We start from the raw sequence: 17,268 nt of genomic DNA, 5'->3' as shown, positions 1-17,268 counted from the left end.
GGCTTTGAACTGTGACCCTTGGATCTCAGCCTCCTGAGTAGTTAGGATTACAGGTGTGAGCCACCAGCTTCTGGCCTAAATGAATTTTTTTTTGTCAGTCATGGGGCTTGAACTCTGAGCCTGGGTACTGTCCCTCAGCTCTTCAGCGAGCGCTCTACCGCTTGAGCCACAGCGCCACTTCTGGTTTTCTAGTGCTTTATTGGAGATAAAGAGTCTCATGGACTTTCCTGCTCGGGCTGGCTTTGAACTGTGATCCTCAGATCTCAGCCTCCTGAGTAGCTAGGATTACAGGCATGAGCCACAGGCACCCGGCCTAAATGAATTTTTTAAGTCATTTATTTATTCATTTGTTCAGCAAACATGACTAAGTACCTTGTAAGCCTCAGGTAAGTAAATGCTAAGCCTTGGAGACAGAGTAGGAACAAAGTCCATGGGTCCTTGTTGTAATAGCAAGATCTTGATTGTATCAATGGGGAAAGTATTTTTAAAATAAATAAAATCATACAGAGAGGGAGGGAGGAGGGGTGAACAAATGCAATCATGTTATTCTGCACACACTATGTAGAAAATGACCTATGTAACTTATGGGCAGAAATGGGAGAGGGCAACAGGGGTAGGGGTGGGGTAGGGGAGGGAGTGGAAGTGAAGGAAACAATGACATTGTCCAAAAAAGGAAATGTACTCATTCGTATGAAATGGTAACTCCTCTGTACAACTCTTTAGTAATAACAATAAAATTATATTAAAAAAAGAAATAAAAATCTTTGGGTATGATGGTGCATGGCAGTAATTTCTATTACATAGGAGTGGAGATAGGAGGATCACAAATTTGAGGCAAAGTTAGTGAGCCCCTATCTCAAAACCAAAAGGGCTGGGGTGTAGTTCAAGTGGTAGAGCTCTTGTGTGAGGGCCTGGATTCATTATATATAATAATCATTATCATTTGAGTAAGTGCTATATGGAACATTAAGATGGCCTTGTGAGATAAAAGAATAGGGAAGGCTTTATCTAGAAGAGAGCTCAGAAATCTGTGTAAGGGACAGTACATTCCCAGAAGCCTAAACCGTACAGGCAAAGGTCCTAAGGCAGCAGAGAAGTTGGCATTTATCAGCAGCTGTAGACATTTACCAGCAAAGGCAAAGCAGGCTGTAGAATGGTGGGAAGGGGAAAAGGGGTGGGAACATCATGAGAAGCACATGGAAACAGTCTGGGGCTGGTTCTTTTACACAAGACCACACAGACTATGAGCAAGTTTAGATTGTATTCCAGGGACAATGGAAGCCATTGAAACTTCAAGTATGTATAGAGAAGCCAGAATCTGGTTTAATTTCTAAGAACTCTCCCAAATAAGGTATCTTTTTTTCAATCTTCTAATTGGCAAAAATTTTGATAACAAAATATGCTGAAAGGGCTGAGGCACAGATCAAGTGATCAGAGCATCTGCTTGGCAAGTTGGAAGGGCGTTAGTTCAAACATCAGTAGCACTCCATCAAAAAACAAAACAAAGCCGGGCGCTGGTGGCTCACGCCTGTAATCCTGGCTACTCAGGAGGCTGAGATCTGAGGATCGCGGTTCAAAGCCAGCCCGGGCAGGAAAGACCGCGAGACTCCTATCTCCAATAAACCACCAGAAAACCGGAAGTGGCGCTGTAGCTGAAGTGGTAGAGCACTCGCCTTGAGCTGAAGAGCTGAGGGACAGCGCCCAGGCCCAGAGTTCAAGCCGACAAAAAAACAAAACAAAACAAAACAAAACAAAAAAAACTCAAAAACATGGCTGGTGGTTCACACCTGTAATCTTAGCTACTCGGGAGGTTGAGATCTGAGGATCATGGTCTGAAGCCACCCTGGGCAGAAAAGTCCCTGTGAGACTCTTATCTCCAATTAACCACTCAAAAAACGAAAGTGGTTTTGTGGCTCAAGTGATAGAGGGCTAGCCATGAGCACAAAGAGACTCAGGGACAGTGCCCAAGTCCTGAGTTCAAGCCCTACAACCGACCAAAAAAAAATGTAGAACGGAGAGAGGAAGCTGGCTGCCCCCTAATTGCTGGCAGGTCTGTAAATTGTTCCATTTCTCTAGAGGGCAATTTGGTAAAAATTCATTAACATTAAAAATGCACACGTCCTCTGACTCAGCAATTCCCTCCACATGTTTACCTTTAGGGATACATTGATTCAGGTGCAAAGCAACCCTGTTCAAGGACATCCTCTATTAATGGACATGCACTACAGACTGAAGGTAATGGTATCAGGTTGGAAACAACCTCGAGAGCCCCTTCTAGATCACTGGAGAAATACATCTTGCCATGGCTAAGCTATGGAATGATCCAGCAGAGAGGGAAACTGCAGACTTGGTAGGACAGTGAGCACTCAAAGGTGGGTGCTTTGAGGGTAGAAGGACAGACATGACAGGCATGCACACAAAAACACAAGGTGATGACTGGAGAGACATGGTTGCAACTTACAAGACATTGAGACATCAAGGAAGGGCAAACAAGAGCCAAGGTGAGAAGAGAGGTTCTTCCGTGTTCCCTGAGTTCTATTTAAATGTGTGTACTGCAACAGCAGGTACTAAAATCAGCCCAGTAAAGAAATAAACAACAATGGGCTGGGGAAGGTAGCTCAGTGTTAGAGCGCTTGCCTTGCATGCATGAGGCCCTGGGTTCGATTCCTCAGCACCACGTAAGCAAAAAAAAAGCCGGAAGTGGTGCTGTGGCTCAAGTGGTAGAGCGCTAGCCTTGAGCTGAAGAGCTGAGGGACAGCGCCCAGGCCCAGAGTTCAGGCCCCACCATGACAAATAAATAAATAAATAACAAGAGATTGCATAATTAGATGTCAGATACCCAGAGCAGATAAGGACTAATGACTAAGTTCCTGGGGGTCAGAAGCAACAACCTGAGCACCATCAGTCAGGAATCTGGTTCAAGTCACAATAAGGATTGGTGTTGTATTATTCAAGATGATCCAAGGTCCCTCCTGGAGTCTCCAGAATGCAGCTATGCTTCAGGAACATTTGGCCCAGACAGCTCAGCACTCTCTGGCAGCTTCTTCCATAGACCTTCTGTCCTCCTTTTCTCCTTCTGCTATACTTGTTTCTTGACTACTCACCTGGTATCCAGCATCCCACTTAAAGGGGCAATGGTACTTCTTTCTGTCCAGGCTTTGTGGGGTAGGACAGGAGACTACTCAAGGCCACACTGGAGAATAAAAGTTTCTGTTTGGAGACAGGTATCAGTGGGAGGGGGAGATGAAGATGGTCACTGATGGTCACCTCTGATGCAGCACACTGTAGGTCTTAGCCCTAGCTCACTGTGAGCTAGGATGTACTGGATGTACAAGGACAGCCCAGCTGTCTGATGACAACCAATGCTGGATGTCACAAAGACACACTTTTGGCATCCGTGATGCCCTCCTGTCACAACAGATCTAACTTTATTGTTCCTTGAGACACTGGTTTTCTGTCACTTATGTTTACATTATGTAGATGTGGCTGGTGATTACCAAGTAAACCATGCCTTGCATCACTGTACCCACTGAGCACAGGACAAATGCCCCACATCCAGTAGTCCCTCCTCTTAATGAAGGTTTGGTATATGAGAGTGATACTAAGGGAAGGAAAGAGATTCTACCACAGTGAAGGCTCCAAACTGGTACTCAGAGGGGTTTAGTTGGAGTAAGTGTGGTATTTCAACATTATCAAATCTCTCATGGGACAATCTGGATGCCTGGAAGAGAGGGAAGACCTGGACCACAAAGGTTATACTTGTCTGACTTCATTCCAATCCCCAGCCGGAGTCCCTGTGGGCACGTGTAAGTCTGTGCAAGTCCCCCAGCCTTACCACTCACATTCATCAGGTTGCTGATCTGGTTGTTGCCCAGTGACAGCACCTGCAACTTGACCAGAGTGTCCAGGGAGTCGATCCTGGAGATGCGGTTATTGAACAAGCTCAAGTCCTCCAGGTTCACCAAGGTGTCTAGCCCCTCAATGGTCTCGATGTTGTTGAAGGACAGATCTGGAAGGGGAAGAGGGCTCTGAGGGTGTGCAGCTTGGGCAGGGAAGGGGCTGTCCTGAAATCAAACCATCAGGGCTACTTAGCATTCTATGTACTCAGCACTGGGCACAAAGGCCAGGAATTGGCTCATTGTCTAATAGGGTTTATAGAAGCCTGGTATGGATGCCTTGGCCTCCTATAGAGAGAGATGACTCCTAGCAGTTCAGATAGGTCCCTACGACTAGAAATCTTCACTAATTGGTGCTGAGGTAGAGAAATCTACAGGTGGGAAGATATGTGTTCCAGGGTCAAAAGGTCCAGCTGTGGCCTGCTTCTGTCACCTGCAGCATGTGACTCTTTGTTGGTCATCCTTGAAGTGGCAGCATAACCCTGCCTAGAGTATATGGGGGAGGGGAGGGAGGGGTTGTGGGTGTTAGTGTAAACACAGAGAATGTCTACAAACTGAGAGGTTCACTGATGCCCCAGGTTTCCTGTTACTGGGAAGCAGCCTGGCAGGATGGAGGGGATGTGGGTTTGTGGGATGTGAGCCCACACTACTGCTTGGTTGGTAGCTTTGGGCAAGTACTCTTTTATAGACCGGAAAGATGGCAGATGTTCATCTCTTAGAATTGTTATGGCGGCTAAATGAGATAAAGTGTATAAGGAGCTCTCAGGCCCAACCTATTCTCTCTGATGGATGCTCATCTGCCCCTCACCAGACAGGAGACACTCCAAAGAGGCCAGAAGATGGATACACTTCATCATTTCCCCTTCCCTGCCCTGCCTTATCAGTGAGCACCTGAGCTCTAGGAGCTGGGCTGGTATCCTGATGTCCCTACTTACTTGCTGAGACCTTGGTTTGCTCTTCTCTATGTATGAAGTAAAAAGCCTTGCAGAGAAAAGGCACAAGGTCACACATCACACATAGTTAAGTGGTCTATGCATATTAGCTTCTGCTGTGGTCATTACTGGCTTGATCTGAGGCAACAGGTATCCATACACTTGTATCTAGATTAAACAGAAACCCATAGTTGCCTCTAGTGCCCCAGCAGCTTGAGAAGTTGGACAGATGGGAGCAGGATATCCTGTCCTGGATTCATGTGTCCTTTTCAGAGTAGATGCAGAGGCCAGGCCCTTACCGAGCCAGATGAGATGAGTGAGGTTCTCCAGGCCCTCGATCCTCTCAATGATGTTGTTATTCAGCTGCAGCTTCTGCAGGTTCTCAAATTGCCAGAGGTTGTCTATGCGGAGGATATCTAAAACAAAGGGAGCATCCAGTCTTGGGCCAGGGTGAGGATCAGAGTTTGTGCCAGGATATTAGGGGACTGAGATGTAACTGTACTCAAAAGCCCATAACTTCTCAAAAGCCCATAACTTCTATCCTATCCTAGAGTGTTTGGTTGAGCATTAAAGAGTTCGGTGTGTGTGTGTGTGTGTGTGTGTGTGTGTGTGAGAGAGAGAGAGAGAGAGAGAGAAGAGAGAGAGAGAAAGATCAGTACTGTCACTCAGAGCTACCATTGAGGAAGGGGCTAAGAAGAAGGTGCTAAATGGGAATAAGTTGAACCTATCCAGGGAAGATTTGTTCATGTTGTCTTAGCGGCCTGGCCAGGAGCTCCCTGAGAGACTGGTCCACATTGGGACATAGGCCACAAGAGGAGGCCAGCCTTCCATAGAGTGACAAATAGAATCAAAGCATGAGTCTCCAGTGGTGGGGGGCTCAACCAATCAGTGCTGCCTTTTAGAGGGTCTTTTGGTGACATTTGCTGAAGTATTTAATGTCTGTGTCATCAGCCTGCAATTTTCTTGGAATATATCTCCAAAAACATATCAATGAAATACCTACTGGCACATGAGGACAGAAAAATAGGAGGGAAACCCCCAAATGTATATATACAGAACACGGAATGAATCACCCATGTAACAGAGAAGTGGCTCAGATAGCATGAAAGTACAACCTGCAACCCTGAAGACCACAAACCTGAGTTGCATTCCCACCCACTCCCTGGGCTCATCAGCTCATCACAGTTTTGGTTTGTGTCACTGTCACTAGCAGCTGGAAGAGTTCTGAGTCACACCTAAGTATCAATGAATTGATATGATACAGGTCAAATTCTAGAGCTGAACTCTCTCTAACTCTTTTTTTTCTTTTTTGTCGGGCCTGGGCGCTGTCCCTCAGCTCTTCAGCTGAAGGCTAGTGGGCTACCAACTGAGCCACAGCGCCACTTCCAGCTTTTCTGCTTATGTGGTACTGAGGAATCGAACCCAGGGCCTCATAATGCAAGGCAAGCACTCTACCACTGAGCCACCTTCCCAGCCCTCCCCCTTTTTATGAAGCAGTATATATAGCTGTTTATATGCCTAGTTTTTCTCTAGCTTTGCTTTGTAAGAGGTTTCCAAAACTTTCCAAATTAAAATATGGTCATTTAAAGAAATGAGATAATATAAATGTAAAAAGGCATTTATTTTTGCCAGTCCCAGGGCTTGAACTCAGGGCCTGGGCACTGTCTCTTAGCTTCTTTTGCTCAAGGCTAGCACTTGAGCCACAGTGCCACTTCCAGCCTTTTCTGTTTATGTGGTACTGGGGAATTGAATCCAGGGCTTCATGCATGCTAAATGAGTGCTCTAAACCACATTCCCAGCCCTATTTATTTTTGAAAGTTTTTTCAGGTATCATTAATAGGGATAGGGGTGTAGCTTGGTGGTAAAGAGATCACTTGCCTCGTATATAAGAGGTCCTGGTTCATTCTCTTGTACCCTCAAATAAAATTCCATTAAAAACCACACTTTGGGAGTGGCAGTTTCAATATCCATTCAGAAACATAGCCTTCTGGTGAGATAGTAAGATTTCCAGGTAGGGTATTCCTCCTAGCCTCCAATCTTGGAATAGGTCTTGGAATAGGTGGGGAGGCAGGGTTCACTGCTCTTCCCTGGGAAATGAACTGTGCCCCTCGGGACAAATGGCAAAGAATCTTTGCTCCAGCTTCCTGTTTATGGCCAGATTTCCCCAGCTGATCTATGTTTCTGCTCCCACCTATGTTTCTGGGATGGGGCCCAATTCTGCCCCAGGCTCCCAGCCACATCCCATCCCTGAACTGGGTTTTCCAGGTACCTGCTCTGGTCTGATCCAGCCCTGCTTTGACCTTGGTCGTGGCTGCTTCCTGCTGAGCTACTTCAGATGAGTATCTCCTGCACAACTGAGTGCTCTACCAAGCATACTTACACCTGGCTTTCCCCCAAGCACCAGCAGTTCATGTAGAAAACCCAAAGCAGCACAATACACCAGATATGTTTGGCAGTGAGTTCCAACTGAATTTACAGCATGGAGAACAGAAGAAAGACGAAAGAAGAAAGAAGGAGAAGAAGCAGAAGAGGAAGAAGAGGAAGAGGAGGAGGAGGAAGTGGAAGAGGAGGAGGAGACCATCACCTTGGCCTGGCCATTGTCATTGCTCCCTAGACCACAGAATCATTAGATTCCTGCTTCAGTCCTGGCCCTGTATCTAGTAAGGTCCTGTGAGAACTCAAGTCCCACCCATCTGGCTTCTGCTAGGACCCTCTGGGCTTCCACTTCACTCACTATAAAAACCAAACACCTTCTTTTGTCCAAGCTGGACACCAGCTGGTCACATGACCTCTCTGAACTGTCTACCCCAGGCCTTTGTCCTGGAGCTTCCGTCTGCCCCACATATTTTCCCAACTGATCTCCACAGGGCTTCTACCTCACTTCCTTCAAGTCTTTGTTCAATTGTCAGCGTCTTGGCAAGGCCTCTGGCCACTCTAGAAAACACTGCATCTCATTCCAATTTCCCTTTCTCCTTCATTTTCTTCTAGCATGTACTACTTTCAACATACAGTCTATTTTCCATCTTTCTCTCCCTCATGTGAATAGCCACTCCATGAAAATAGCTCTTTGTCGTTTGGACTCACATTGAATCTTAATTCTTAGAACAGTGCCCGGCATATAATAGGTACTTGTTCGACTTGGCCAGATGATCATTAAGTGTAGAGATGAGAAGCTGAAGAAAAGTGGTCATGTCCTCAAGCCCTAGCCCTGTAGCAGCCAATCTTCATCCTTTCTTCCTCTCAGGGCAAAGGGACTGTGGATCTGCTCTAGGGTCGACCCTAGAGACTTCACACCGGGAGGCCTGTGGATTATATGAGGCTACAGGCTTGTCTTGCTCATGGTTGTATCTCGAGGGTCTGGCATAGGGATGAGCTGTGGTAGGTCTCAGTAGCTTCTTGTTGTTATGGTGGCTCAATCCTGTAAGGGACCATAGTTGAAAGCCAACCTGGGCATAAAAGTTGTGGGACTTCTTCTCAATGAGTGACTGAACACAATGGATAACAGTGCATCTGTTATCCCAGCTACAGGGGAATCACAATAGTTGGACACAGTGGTGTACACTTGTCATCCCCAGTGACATAGGGAAACCAAATAGGAGGACCATGGCCCAGGCCAGCCCAAGCAAAAAGCAAGCCCTATCTTGAAAATAACCAAGGCAATGCCTGGCACAAGTGGCTCATGTTTGTAATCCTAACTACTCAGGAAGCTGAGATCTGAGGATTGTAGTTCAAAGCCAGCCTGGGCAGACAAATCCAACTGTTACTTTCAATTAACCAGCAAAAAGTCAGAAGTGGAGAAATAGCTCAAGAGGTGGAGTGCTAGCTTTGAGGAAAAAAAGCTAAACATGAGAGAGAGAGGAAGAGGGGCGGGGAGAGGGGCCTGGAATTCAAGCTCCAGTACCAGCACAAGAAAGAAAGAAAGAAAGAAAAGAAAGAAAGAAAGAAAGAAAGAAAGAAAGAAAGAAAGAAAGGAAAGAAAGAGGAAGGAAGAAAGAGGAAGGAAGAAAGAGGAAGGAAGGAAGGAAGGAGGAAGGAAGGAAAGAAAGAAACCAAAGCAAAATGGGCTAGAGACATGATTAACATTACAGAGTTCCTGCTTAAAATCTAGAGTACCTTAGTACCAATGTAAAATGTGTGATCCTAGACCACAGACTCTTTGTGGAATTCTAGAGCTTGAAGGTAGAGCAGTAAAGTGAGGAGGCCCTACTAGGTGCAACCACCCCACCCAGGGCCACCCTTTTACTCATACCTAACCACCAACCCACCCCAACACTCAGGATACTCACTCTGGAAGTCCAGTTGTAGGGACAGAACATCTTTGAAGAGGATGCCCTCCTGCTTGGCTAGCTGTCCAGCCTCTTCCTGGGGGCCCTGCTCCATGACAGCCAACTTGAGCATGTCATCATCTATCACCTTTGGCTCCATCGAGTCGTACATTCGGCTCATCTTTCCTAAAAAAACTACATTCTTTTCACAGTCTGTCTCTTCCTCAGTTTGAGGATAGAGTCTGGGTTAGGCATCCTTTTTTTTTTTATCAGTTGTGGGGCCTGAACTCTGGGCCTGGGCACTGTCCTTCAGCTCTTCAGCTCAAGGCCAGTGGGCTACCAACTGAGCCACAATGCCACTTCCAGCTTTTTCAGCTTATGTGGTGCTGAGGAATCGAACCCACGGCCTCATGTATGCAAGACAAGCATTCTACCACTGAGCCACCTTCCCAACCTTTAGACCTCCTCTTAAAGTGTCATGGAATGCATGGCAATTGTGAGGGCTATCCACTCTTGTGCCTCAGCCTGTACCAAGGCTACTCCAGGGCTTGCTAGAAACCAGATGGGAAATGTTTAGTTACAAACTAAGACAAGTTTGCAGGTGTAAAATTATGGAAGCATACTTTAGGGTATCTGACCTTGGCCAGGGAAGACAAAGATTTGAAGAATTAGTAGGAAAGATTGAAGAGGGAATAGTTGAGTGAGGGGCCTGACATAGGAGTATACAGGTATGTTCCATTTGTACAAAACAATACAAAGGTGGGCAGGCCTGCAGCAGTCACATTTGCCCTGGGAAGCATGTAGGACTTCATAAAGCAGTGACAAAATCATAATATTTTTGTGTATGCTGGTCCTAGTGTTAACAAATCCACCTGAAAGTTTCTGCTGCTTCACTTAAAGCCTGAACACTGTCCCTGAGCTTTTTTGCTCAAGGCTAGTGCTCTACCATTTGAGCCACAGTTCCACTTCCAGCATTTTGGTGGTTAGTTGGAGATAAGAGTCTTATGGACTTTCCTGCCCAGGCTGGCTTTGAACCAGATCCTCAGATCTCTCAGACTCCTGAGTAGCTAGGATTATAGATGTGAGCCACAGGTGCCCCACTCCAAATTTTAATTTTAAGAAGCTCATTCTAGCTGTTGTACTGAGAGTTGCAAGAGTACTAGTAGAGTGGCCAGAAATGACCAGGTTGGTGGAGTTTGAGACATCTCTAGAAACTTAATTTATATAAGGGATTAACCATCCCCAGATTCCAGATAAGAAGATAGAAGCCAGTTAGAAAAGTTAATTAACATGCTAAAGATGAGTGTCAGATTCATCTTTTGTCCAGCAAAAGTATGTCTGCTGACAAATGTATGGATAAAAAAAAACACACCACTTCTCATATATGGAAGAATCTATTTTCCTAATCGTTATTCCACTGAACCTAGTGTACTAGGAACAACCATTGTTACAATTTATGTTTCTTATACCTGTCTGGGCCCAGGAAAAGGCCTAAAGAGTTTTTATATAATCGCTATGGGGATTATATCAGTAATTTTACCACCCACTTGGGATCCTCGTTGACTTGCCTGATGATAGTTGATGGCGAAGACAAGAAGCAGAGTTTTACACACTCAACAATGAGATGACCTCTTCACTGAGAAACAGATTGAGATTTTCCTGAGAGACAATAATCTGGGTCAATTAGATTTGAAAAATACAGACCCTAGTGGCCATAAATTAAGAAGAAAGGTAACCATAGACTGAGTGCTCATAGTGCCTTTGGTGCACATGAATTATTTAATTACATTGTCAGTTCTGGAGCCATTAAAGAAGGGGATGCTAACATTCTTATTTTCCTGAGGGAGCTGAGGCCTTGGAGAAGGGAAGGAACTTGTTCAAAATCATATAATGAAATACAGCTATGCATGTGATCTTCAGTATCTGAATTCCCAGCCTAATGAAATAATTTAATAAATTAATTTCTCTGTGTGTCTCTGTCTCTCCCTCCCTTCCCCTTCCCCAACACACACACTGCTTTGCTGATTAAAAAAAAAAAAAAAAGAGTTGCTGGGCGCCAGTGGCTCGCGCTTGTAATCCTAGCTATTCAGGAGGCTGAGATCTATGGATCACAGTTCAAAGCCAGCCTGGGCAGGAAAGTCCGTGAGATTATTATCTCCAATAAACCACTCATAACAAAACAAAACAAAACAAAACAAAAACGGAAGTGGTGCTGTGGCTCAAATGGTAGAGTGCTTGCTTTGAGCTGAAGAGCTGAGGGACAGCGCCCAGGCCCAGAGCTCAAGCCCCACGACCGATCAAAAGAACAAAAACAAATAAAGAGTTAGGAGGTCAGGTAGGATAGCTAAATTCTGAAAGGAGTTATCAGGGTACGGAGTACGTCTCTTTCTATAAATGGATCAGGCCAGGAAGCTGGGGGATGGAACTCCTTTAAAATTCATTTAGCTCTTGCTCACTGTAGAAATGCTCTCATCATTTCTCAGCACCACGAAAAGTGACTGGCACAGGACATGTGCGCTCACTTTACAGATGAGAAGAGTTGGGCCAGAATCCTCAAGGTCTCAGGAAAGAGCTAAGTCGGGAGTTCTGAGCCACTGAATCCACCCAGGGCCTCAATTCTCCAGTCTCACCTCCTCAAACGACTCGGCTGCTTCCAAGAGGCTGACGCGTAGCCCGGTTGCTGGGGAACCAAGCGCCGCAACTTGGTTGTTAAGGGGAAGTCAGTCCGTAGACATCCTGGGTGAAAGTTGAAAGGTCACGTGACCACATCTCTGGGTGGGGAAATATTCCTAACACCAACCAGCCACAGAGAAAACAAACGTTTCTCCAATCAGAACCTTCAATGCTCAGACAACTTCCTTAGACCCACCTCTTCTGTGCCCGCCTATTTGAGTGATTGACTTGTCTTTTATCCAATCGTACCAAGGTTTATCTAGATTGACCAATATAAAATGAATCAAAACCCACAGCCCTTTGTTCGGAGGCGGACCATGGGGAGGGAGGTGCCGCTATGGCTGACGGGGATTCCAGTGACCAATCTCGCTTCTCGCCCAATCGGACGCCGCCAAGTGGGTGGGACTTCGCTGAGGGCTGTGTGAAAGCCAATCGGAGAAAGTCTATGTAGGCCTTGTCCAATAGAGATACGGATGGTGGGCGGGACCAGAAACCTGGCGCTTGGCGTTCCAGAGGGTGGGGCGGAGGCAAGTGTCAGTCAGGTCGGGAGTGCGGCGGCGGACATCCGAGACCGCGGCGGCAGACAGGGTACGCCGGCCGCTGTGTGTTGTCTGCCCAAGATGGAGTTCCTCCTGGGGAACCCGTTCAGCACCCCTGTGGGACAGTGTCTCGGTAAGGCCGCGCGTGGGGCAAGCGGTTGGGTGGGTGACGGCGGCGGCTGACAAGGCTAGCGACCGTGGGCCTCCGCTCAGCGTCGGTGCCACCTCACAGGTGGACCAGGCATCCTCGTCGTTGAGTCTCTGCTCGGCGCCGGCGCTACCTCACGTGTGGGTTGGGCCTCTGCCAGTCACTGGTGCCACTTTCCAGTTGGACCGGGTATCTTTGTCGTGGCGCCGATGTCACCTCACAGGCACCAGTGCCAAGCTGCCAGGAGGTGCTCCTGAGGTCCAGCTTGGACTCGAAATGTTCCCCACTTCCCGAATCAGCGCCTAGCCCTCCCTGCCCCTCCTTAGAGATGATGCCAACTGCGAGTCTGCTTTACTTTCCTCTTCTGTTGGGAGATACCACTGTGCACCCTTGTCCAGCCGGCTAGTCTCACTGCCACCGTCCCCAAGGCCTAGTTTCTCAGACTCCTGGTGGGATGTCACTTCCCCTTCCATCCTTGTCCCTCTTCTGTATCAGCAGCTCTCAGACTGGACACCCTCCCACAAAATGCCCCCTGCTCCACGTCTTGCTAATTTAAGCTGTAAATCAGCGAGACTGTAAGAAGGCCTAAGATGGGGGAGGGGTTCCTGGAGGGTAATTATCTTGACAGTGGAGTGGCCTGCCTGCACTGCCTCCTAGTAAAGAAGGGAGTTGGTGTTGTATAATGATAAGAGCACTGAACTGGGAATCAGGAAACTTGGACTCCAGAAGTGAGTTTGCTAGGGACTCACCCCATGACCTTGTGTCTTTTCTGGTTTGAAGTTCCCCTGTCTGTCAAATGAGATGTGATAGGTCCCTTCACGTTCCAAAGTTTTGATACTCCCTGATAGTCTTTGCACATTGACTGTTTTCTTGTTACATTTAAAATTTATAGGGCTAACATCTTTTGCTGGTAGTATAGAAAAAGCAGTATTCTGAAGTACCCGTCAATCTTATGAGTATAGGAGGACTCTGTGGACTCGCAGAAAAGGGCACCATCGGGGCTGGGAAGGTGGCTTAGCTGTAGAGTGCTTGCCTCGCATGCATGAGGCCCTGGGTTCGATTCCTTAGCACCACATAAACAGTAAAAAAGTCGGAAGTGGTACTGTGCCTCAAGTGGTAGCATGCTAACCTTGAGTTGAAGAGCTCAGAGACAGTACCCACGCCTAGAGTTCAAGCCCCACGACTGACTGAAAAAAAGAAAGAAAGAAAAGGGCACCATTGATGAACAACATACTGGATAAGGAGAACTCAAAGTATGTATGGAGAAACACCATGTGACCACTGTATGGGATTTCCCTACTAAAACAGTTTGCAGACCGGGAACATAGCTCAGTGGTAGAATGTGTGCTTAGCACATATGAAATCCTGGGTTTGATCCTCAGCATTACAAAATAACAACAACAACAACAATAACAACAACAACTTAAAACGTAACTTGATTTTTCACCTGAGGCTGGAGCTTATGCCAAGTGATCAGTCAAGAATGCTGATGAGTTTCTTTTAAACTGAGGTTCCCCCTAGTTGGTTGAAGGACTGGTGGAACATCTTTTATAAAGGAGGCCTTTGGTGTCCTTATGGGCTTGACTGGTTTAGGCAGTCATGATTTGTTTCCTACTTTGCCTGTGAATTTCCAGCTGACTTGCCAGTCTTTGGTAGGGCCTGTGAAGTTTTTGATGCCTCTCCTGTTAATTAATTGACATTTAGGAGTCTGTCTTTTCTTTTTGATACTATGTCTTTTATAAGAGATCCTGAACACTAGGCTCTGAAAGAGTTTTTCCTACCTTTAGGATACTTTGTCCCTCCTGCCCACTGAGATACCTGTTTGGATTCCTATCCTCCTTTCTCTCTCATTTCTTTTCCTACTTTCCTTTCTTCAGGTGCTCTTTCTGTATTCTTTGTCTGTGTTCTTAAAACTCGCTTCTCAGGGGCTGGGAAGGTGGCTCAGTGGTAGAGCGCATGCCTTGCATGCTCAAGGCCCTGGGTTCGATTCCTCAGCACCACATAAGCAAAAAGAAAAAAGCCGGAAGTGGCGCTGTGGCTCAAGTGGTAGAGCACTAGCCTTGAGCTGAAGAGGTGAGGGACAGTGCCCAGGCCCAGAGTTCAGGCCCCACGACCGGACCCAAAAAAAAAAAAAAAAAAAAAAAAAAACTCGCTTCTCAGGTGGGTGTTGAAATACAGCCAGTTAACTGAGGTCACTAATAAACTTGAGAAGATTCTTTTTCTTTTATGCCCCTTTATTTTAGGAAGCTATATACCTTTGAAATTCCAGGGAGAGTATAAAGGGTAGATTGTAGATTAAGCATAGAAGTTAAAGGGGATTTTAAAATACAATAAGGTGTAGATACATACTGAGTGGGATGAGCAATCATTTTTCTGATTCTTAAGAAGACCCAAGTTAAATTTTGGCTCTGCCAATTTCTTGGCTGTGTGAACTCAGAAAAATATGTAAGCCTTCTGAGCCTTAGCTTGTCTACCTGCTGAGAGAAAGTGTATGTTGGGTGTAGGATCCATATCATGTGTCATATCTTGAGCACAGAGGCTCAGTAAATTGTAGCTGTTTCTGTTAACAGCAAAAAGAAATTAGGTTAGTTAGACTTTTTTATATATATAGAAGAGAATATGTGGTACAAGTGGCCCACTTGTGACCTGTGGAGGAAAATAATCCTTCTAGGCCTCAATGTTCAGCATCTGTTATAAAAGACACTTGACTATGAAGATGAGGGTTCCCTGTTGCTAGGTCACTGAGGCTAGGCCTCAGTTGTTTCATTTCAGATGGATGGACAGATTGAAGTTCTAATGTATATCTGGAACTCTTGTATAAAAGTGATTTTCATGAAATATGGTGGTTTTTTTTAAAATATGTGCTTGGGGGTTAGGTAGAAGGGAGAGGCATACAGAAATAAAATAACAATAAATAAAACTAAAGCTTTCACAGACCAATTCTACAACCATAATTTTCTCTGTACAGTGTTCTGTAATAAGTTTTATTATCCTTTCACTTTAGAGACAAGCAAACTGGGATTCCAGTGAGGTGAAGTGACTCCTCAGCTAATAAGAGGAAGAGCTGGGATGTCTTAAACTGACCCTATCCTCACTGGATTTGTGGATTCTGGCAAAAAAATTAGAGATGTACAGAACAGTAATGAAGTGCAGATTTTAAGTGTTTTAGGAGTTTTTAGGATGGCGACTCATTCTTTTGAGTGTGCGAGCTGTTCATGAAGCATGGGTAGGCTTTCCATAGGCCAGGAAGAGCATCCAGTGGACCTAAGGACAGATTAATGAGTGGGGTGTGGGCATATGCACATCTGTGATCACTAGTCTGAGTGGAGAAGAGGTGGCTGTAGAGAATAGGAATAGGTAGGGATTTGGTAACAGGATAAAGCCCTGCTTTGGGTGAGCAGTGTCATGATTTTGTTTAACTGGCATCAACTTTTAGTCTCTTGAGACCTCATTTTCTTCACTTATAAAATACCTCTAATTAGCTGCATGGAGATAAACCTAAACAATGGTCATTTAAGTGCTTGTGGGATACCAGTTGTGTGCCAGACTCTGGGGATGCAGATATTAAAACACTCTTAGGGACTTCAGGGAAGGCAACATGCTCACTGAAGGTGTCCTCAATCAGAATGGTTAGCAGGGTAATTATTTACTGTCTCAGGCCTTGTTCAGGCAGGCTTTCTGGTTTTTGTTTTTTTTTTTGGTCGGTTGTGGGGCTTGAACTCAGGGCTTGGGCTCTGTCCCTCAGCTCTTCAGCTCAAAGCGAGTGCTCTACCTCTTGAGCTACAGCGCCACTTCCGGTTTTCTGGTGGTTTATTGGAGATAGGAGTCTCACGGTCTTTCCTGCCCGGGCTGGCTTGGAACTTCGATTCTCAGCTCTCAGCCTCCTGAGTAGCAAGGATTACAGGCATGAGCCACCGGCACCTGGCATCAGGCAGGCTTTCTAATGTGGTGCTGTTGTACTCTTCATCTAGCTACCTGGAGCTGGTAACCAAGAGCACAGTCTGACATAGTTATTTGTGCATTTGTTGCATCCATCCTGCCCTTTGTTCTGGTGGTGGTTCCTGACTAGAATGTGTGGTGTGAAAGGTTAATAAGTATACTGGAAGAAAAAGGATTTTTAATTTATTTTTTTTTGTCAGTTGTGGGGCTTGAACTCTGGGTCTGGTCTCTGTCCCTAAGCTCTTCAGCTCAAGATTAGCTCTCTACCACTTGAGCCACGAAGTCACTCGGTTTTCTGGTGATTTATTGGAGATAAGAGTCTCACAGACTTTCCTTCCTGGGCTGGTTTTGAACTGTGATCCTTAGATCTCAGCCTCCTTAGTAGCTAGGATTACAGGCACAGTGCCCAGCTGACTTTTAATTTTATTTTTTATTTTTAACTTTTATTTATTTATTTATTTTTTGGGTCCAGTCGTGGGGCCTGAACTCTGGGCCTGGGCGCTGTCCCTCAACTCTTCAGCTCAAGGCCAGTGCTCTACCACTTGAGTCACAGTGCCACTTCTGGCTTTTTTCTTTTTTGCTTATGTGGTGCTGAGGAATCGAACCCAGGGCCTAAGCATGCAAGGCAAGCGCTCTACCACTGAGCCACCTTCCCAGCCCTGACTTTTAATTTTTGATTCTCTTTTTTTTCTGATGGTGAGGCTTGACTCAGGGCCTCATGTTCTTGCTTGGCTTTTTTCTGTTCAAGGCTGGCATTGAGTCATGCCTCCACTTTTGACATGCGTGCACGTGTGTGTGTGTGTGTGTGTGTGTGTGTGTGTGTTTGTGTTTGCTTGCCTGTCCTGGGGCTTAAACTCAGTGCCTAGGCGTGTGTGT

At 45.9% G+C, this 17,268-nt stretch overlaps 2 protein-coding genes across 8 annotated transcripts in view; one reads left to right on the top strand and one right to left on the bottom strand.

Moving 5' to 3' along the window:
- Nucleotides 1–11,833, bottom strand: part of Drc3 (dynein regulatory complex subunit 3) — a 36,375-nt gene extending 24,542 nt beyond the window's left edge. Inside the window, exons 1-5 of the mRNA XM_070027561.1 lie at nt 11,724–11,833; nt 10,662–10,752; nt 9,115–9,279; nt 5,128–5,244; nt 3,843–4,009 (exon numbers count right to left, since the gene is read on the bottom strand). Coding sequence (XP_069883662.1) covers nt 3,843–4,009; nt 5,128–5,244; nt 9,115–9,274 — 444 coding nt within the window. The 5' untranslated portion in view covers nt 9,275–9,279; nt 10,662–10,752; nt 11,724–11,833. The remainder of the gene's footprint in view (nt 1–3,842; nt 4,010–5,127; nt 5,245–9,114; nt 9,280–10,661; nt 10,753–11,723) is intronic.
- Nucleotides 11,834–12,276: 443 nt separating this feature from the next.
- Nucleotides 12,277–17,268, top strand: part of Tom1l2 (target of myb1 like 2 membrane trafficking protein) — a 137,518-nt gene continuing 132,526 nt past the window's right edge. For 5 of the 7 annotated variants that reach the window (XM_070027558.1, XM_070027555.1, XM_070027554.1 and 2 more), the window contains exon 1: nt 12,278–12,438. In XM_070027558.1, the coding sequence (XP_069883659.1) occupies nt 12,387–12,438 (52 nt within the window). In that variant the 5' untranslated portion in view covers nt 12,278–12,386. Of the gene's footprint in view, nt 12,439–17,268 lie in introns of all 7 variants that reach the window. The other 2 variants (XM_070027559.1, XM_070027557.1) reach the window with 2 other exon arrangements.

This window comes from Dipodomys merriami, unplaced genomic scaffold (genome assembly GCF_024711535.1).
Source record: "Dipodomys merriami isolate MVZ:Mamm:240054 unplaced genomic scaffold, mDipMer1.0.p SCAF_19, whole genome shotgun sequence".
NCBI classification, from domain to species: domain Eukaryota; kingdom Metazoa; phylum Chordata; class Mammalia; order Rodentia; family Heteromyidae; genus Dipodomys; species Dipodomys merriami.
The sequence above is the reverse complement of the archived record's forward strand: the minus strand, read 5'-3'. Positions and strand labels throughout refer to the sequence as shown.